General features: G+C 57.9%; 1 protein-coding gene across 1 annotated transcript; it reads left to right on the forward strand.

The window, feature by feature from the left end:
- Positions 1-1353: 1353 nt before the first annotated feature.
- Positions 1354-4849, forward strand: LOC119339661 (zealexin A1 synthase-like). The gene is made up of 5 exons (XM_037611631.1): positions 1354-1412; positions 1462-1543; positions 2400-3320; positions 3884-3898; positions 4286-4849. Exons 1-5 carry the CDS (start codon positions 1354-1356, stop codon positions 4847-4849), a joined length of 1641 nt encoding a protein of 546 aa, XP_037467528.1.
- The last annotated feature ends 278 nt before the right edge of the window (positions 4850-5127 follow it).

Below are 5127 nucleotides of genomic sequence, written 5' to 3' on the forward strand. Positions count from 1 at the left end.
GCCTCCTGAGATATGATACAGCAGTCTGCCTCCTCCTCGCTTGGTGTCGCACATTGCAGGCTGGGCTCGTCCGTCGACGGAGTCTCATTGGTCATCATGTCGATCAGCTCCTCCACCACGTGGAGCTGAACCGTTGGCCCGCAGCGGTGGTCTCGTCCCCATCGTTCGCCGCAGGTGAAGCAGAGACCGCGTGCTCGGCGGTAGGCCCGCAGCGCTGCAACTCTGTCTTCAGGTTGGGCGTGAGCCGCCTCGACAGCGCGACGGTCCGCGCTGCGCGACTCCGGTGGTGCGACTGGCTTGGGCGGCGCCGTCGCGGGCGGAGGTGGAAGGGGCAACGCCGTGCGCGGCACCGATCGCGTGGCCGCTGCCGCACTGTACCGGCGATCCTCGCGCTTGTCCTCCCTCCGCATCGCCTCCATCACCTCCTCCTGCAGGCAAGCAAGATCGACAGCAGTATCGAGTGTTTTTGGACGATGCAACACCACTGCTGCACGAATTTCTTTTTGTAACCCATCAATAAAGTGAGTAATGAAATAGGTGGGTTCCCAAGAGGCATGATGAGCCATAAGGTTATGCATAAACTAGGTAAATTTCTCTGCATATTCGATCACGGGCCCATTCTGCCGTAGCCTATTGAACTGGCGCAGCAGAGATTGGAACTCCTCTCGCCCAAACTGCTCACAGACAGCGTTGGCAAACTCATCCCATTCTTGGTAAATCAGGTGGGCTCTGGTGGATTGCAACCACGATAGCGCCCCTTCGATGAAATACATCGACGCGCAACTCACCCAAGTATCTGGACTCAGGGTGCACACACGAAAATAAGCCTCACACTTCAGACGCCACGCGCGGGGGCCATCCCCGTCAAACAGAGGAAAATCAAGGCGCGGCGGCGGAGGATAGCGGGCGAAGCCGAACCCCCTCTCTCCCATGAACGAACCTTCTCCAAACTGGTGACGGGAATCGAACGTACCCGTGACCGGAGGCGCCCGCGGGGATCGGTACCCCGGAGACATCCCCCGGTGATCTGTAGTCCTGCCGTGGCCGATTGGCCCGTGGTTGCCACCACCTTGCACTGGCGGGCCGTCGCCTGGCCGCACGAGACTCGCCTCCGCCGCCTGAGGGATCAAGGGCGGCAAGTCCAGGAGCCGGGGTGGTGGCGGAAGAGGTGGCTGCGACGGCAGGAGAGGTGGCAGCGCGCCTTCGGCGCCCTTGCCCTTGTCCTGCAGCAGCCCCCGCAGATCTCCCACCTCCGTGCGGAGCTCGTCCACCGATCGCTCTATTGCCGGCTTCCACCCTTGAAGATCGATCACAACCGGGTGGATCGCGTCGATCTTGGCCGACATCGCCGAGATGGCCGCCGTCAGATCCGCGATCGCCTTGGTCTGCTCCTCCATCGCAGTAGCCTTGCCGTGCCTCGTCTGGATGATCGACGGAAATCTACCGGCCAGCTTGCGGCAGTCGGCGGAAAGGGGTGGGCAGAAAGGCTCTGATACCACTTGTTACGCGCTTGCTCGATCTAGAACAAAGTTATCGGGGGTACACGAATTTTGGTAGGTAGCTGTGCTCAGAGAAGAAATGGGGATCGGGAGAGAGATAGCCGCCGCCGCCAGAGTCGTCTCCTTTCTCCTTGCCTTCCTTTCATTGCCTCCTCCCATAAGTACTGGCTAGGTTTCCCATTGTTGGGCCGGAAACCGGGTGCTGGGCCTGCGGATCCGCTTGGTGGGCTGCTGGGCCATTCCCTCCAGTGCGCTGCCTGTGTGGGTGCGAGCCGGGGTCGTAACAGAATGGGTGGAGCTAATTGTCAAGGAGATGTCGGCCGCTTCAGATTTGATCGACGCCAAGAATCGAGCCTTCAGGATACTTGAATTGTTCGACAAATCTGCCGCACACTGCAATACTCCTGATGAAAAGCAGAAAATGCGTGAGGTAACTGATGCATCTACTGTTGATTGATACGTGCTCTGTTAATAATTATGACATACTCCCGTATCATATTGTAAGACGTTTTTTTGACACTACACTAGTAGGAGTGTCAAAAAACAGGGAGTGGTACATTGACAGTAGATCACAACCATAAGACACCAATTGATACATGGTACTGCTAAATCAAATGTTACTTCTGGGATGTTGATCTGGAAATACCAATGTGCTCGCTCAAACTAACAAATAAGACAATGATTGATCTGATGATGCATACTACAGTACTGAACTAGTCTTAGCTGATGATGATTTAGACGGCTATAACGAAAACATGGCATCCTTTTTGGAACGGAGCTAGCAAGCATCTGCTAGGCTGCTCAAACGGCATCCATCACCTCACCATCTTGAGAGCAACAGCTACATAAACTACGACCGATCTGTTCCAAGCCATAGCCATGGCGGGGAACCATGGCCTGCTTTTGGCCGGTGCCATCCTGCTTCTCACTCTTCTCCTCGTCGTCAAGCTCAGGCGACGCAGTAAGCAGTATGGTGGCGTGACGCTGCACCCGCCTCCGGGGCCATGGCAGCTGCCGGTGATCGGCAGCATGCACCACCTCGTGGGCGCGCTCCCGCACCGCGCCATGCGCGACCTCGCCCTCCGGCACGGCCCGCTCATGCTGCTCCGCATGGGCGAGCTCCCCGTTGTTGTGGCCTCGTCGGCGGCCGCGGCGATGGAGATCATGAAGACCCACGACGTCGCCTTCGCCACGCGGCCGAGGACCAACACCATCGTTGCGCTCAGTGGAGACGGCCTTGGCGTCGCCCTCGCGCCGCACGGCGACCACTGGCGCCGTGTCCGCAAGCTCTGCGCCATGGAGCTTCTCGGCGCGCCGCGGGTTCGGTCGTTCCGAGGGACGCGTGAGGCCGAGGCGGACGCCCTCGTTGCGTCCGTGGCCGTGGAGGCGGCGTCCGGGGCCGCTGTGAACGTCAGCTCCCTCGTCGCCACGTATGTCGCCGACGCCGTAGTGCGCTCCATGGTTGGCGACCGGATCGCGGACCGCGAAGCCTTCCTGGCGTGCCTTTACGAGGGTGTCAGGGTGGCCGCCGGGTTCAGCCTCGCCGACCTGTTCCCGTCGTCGCGCCTCGGGCGCGCGCTCAGCGGGACGGCGCGCCAAGTGGAGGCGATGGTCCGGGAGATGTCCCGGCTCGTGGACGGCGTCATCGAGGAGAAACGCGCGAGGAAGGCGGCCGGCGCCGGCTGCGAGGAAGAGGAGGACATCCTGGACGTGCTTCTGGATTGCGGCGGCGGCGGCGCGCCTCTCGACATCGGGACCGTCCGTGCTATGATGAGGGATCTCTTCGGGGCCGGGAGCGAGACCTCGGCGTCGACCATAGTAGCCGGAAACGGGAAACGGTGGACCGTCCCTCGATCCGGATTCATCGACCCAGAATCAGATTCGGGAACGGGGGTCGATTCGGTAAGGTTCGATGCGGATTCGGCGTTTCCGCAGCCGGTTCGTCGATTCAGGCTCGGCGACTCGACAGTCTTGGTTCTTGAATCGATCGAGTAAGCAAAAGGTCAGCCATATCAATCACAAACTCCTCGTTTTACTCCCTGTCCCGTTCTTTTCCACTCCCCTAAATAACTCCTCGTTCTGCTCTCCAATTACTCCAAGGCTGCTAATAAATTTTCCATTGGGAAGGAGATGATTTATTTTAGTCTTTATGGATCCACGATGCAGCCAGCTAGTAAAGATTCACGTTCCTCGTTCCATGGTATCGTACCGGATTCATCGTACCGGAATTGAATGGATCACGTTTCCACTTTAGATAAATCGTTCTAGAGATGTATACCCCCGCTGTACCCTATTTTTTCCAGCCTCCGACTCTCGTCCCCCCCGTTCCCGTTCCTCGTTCCCACCGTACCGGAAACATGGCAACTATGGCGTCGACGTTGCAGTGGGCCATGGCCAAGGTTTTGGTTACCGAATGAGGTAATTTTACCGAGGGGGACTGATAAATGTGGTTACCACGGTTACCGAGAAATACCGACAAATACCGAGAATATTTCGAGCGAATTTTATAGTTGAATTTTGAATTCAAATAAGAAAATGAACGAATATTCAAACCAGAGACCTCTCAAAACAGGAACTAGGTTGCTACCAACATGCCATAACCAACTTTCATTGCATTAATTAGACCCTACATACCTTACTGTAAATCGAGTGTTTAAATTCAAAAATTTCAAAAAAATGGTATTTTTTGCTCGGTATGACGATTTACCGAGGGGCACGGAAATACGTGGTAACCATGGGAAATCTTGAAATTTCGACTGGTAACCAAAACCTTGGCCATGGCGGAGCTGGTGCGGAAACCGGCGGCGCTCCGGAGGGCGCAGGCGGAGGTGCGCAGCGCGCTCGCCGGGCAGAGCCGGGCCCGGGAGGAGGCCCTGCAGGAGCTGCCGTACCTGCGGCTGGTGATCAAGGAGACGCTCCGGCTGCACGCGGCAGTGCCGCTGCTCCTCCCGCGGGAGTGCCGCGAGCCCAGTCGCGTCCTCGGGTACGACGTGCCCCAGGGCACCATGGTGCTGGTCAACGCATGGGCCATCGGCCGGGACGCGTCGAGCTGGGGGCCGGACGCCGAGGAGTTCCGGCCGGAGAGGTTCGAGGAGGAATCCGCGGCGGCGGTGGACCTCAGAGGGACGGACTTCCAGCTAGTGCCGTTCGGCGCGGGGCGGAGGATGTGCCCCGGGATCACGTTCGGGCTCGCCGTCATGGAGGTCGCGCTGGCGAGCCTCCTCTTCCATTTCGACTGGGAGCTCCCCGGGGGGACGGAGGAGCTGGACATGGCGGAGGCGTTCGGGATCACGGCGAGGAGGAAGACCGACCTGTGGCTGCATGCCACCGTCGTCGTGCCACCTCTGTAAGTAAAATTGCATGTGGAGATCGATCAACGTGTGGGAAATCTGTATGATCGATCTGCTAGCTTGCGGCTATGCAGATTTGTCTCAAAACTCATAGTACGATTCTTGTTGAGTTTCGCATCTTGTGGAAACTCCCTGTTGAAGTAGTGCTCCCTCCGTCCCCGAAAAAATGTCGCGCGGGCAGTGTACCGGCAATTTTGCAAAAACGCCCTCGTTCTTTCAAACAATGACAATTTCTGGTTCTAAACTGTCAATTTCTCAACACTGAAGTTGATTTATGT

Source organism: Triticum dicoccoides, chromosome 7B (assembly GCF_002162155.2).
Source record: "Triticum dicoccoides isolate Atlit2015 ecotype Zavitan chromosome 7B, WEW_v2.0, whole genome shotgun sequence".
Taxonomy (NCBI): domain Eukaryota; kingdom Viridiplantae; phylum Streptophyta; class Magnoliopsida; order Poales; family Poaceae; genus Triticum; species Triticum dicoccoides.

Bases quoted from the DNA above. Each gene is read 5' to 3' on its own strand.
- LOC119339661 (XM_037611631.1), top strand. From the start codon at position 1,354: ATGGCCGCCGTCAGATCCGCGATCGCCTTGGTCTGCTCCTCCATCGCA. The intron at 1,413-1,461 runs GTGCCTCGTCTG...AGCTTGCGGCAG, and splicing joins TCCATCGCAGTAGCCTTGCC to TCGGCGGAAAGGGGTGGGCA. The intron at 1,544-2,399 runs ACGAATTTTGGT...AACCATGGCCTG, and splicing joins AACAAAGTTATCGGGGGTAC to CTTTTGGCCGGTGCCATCCT.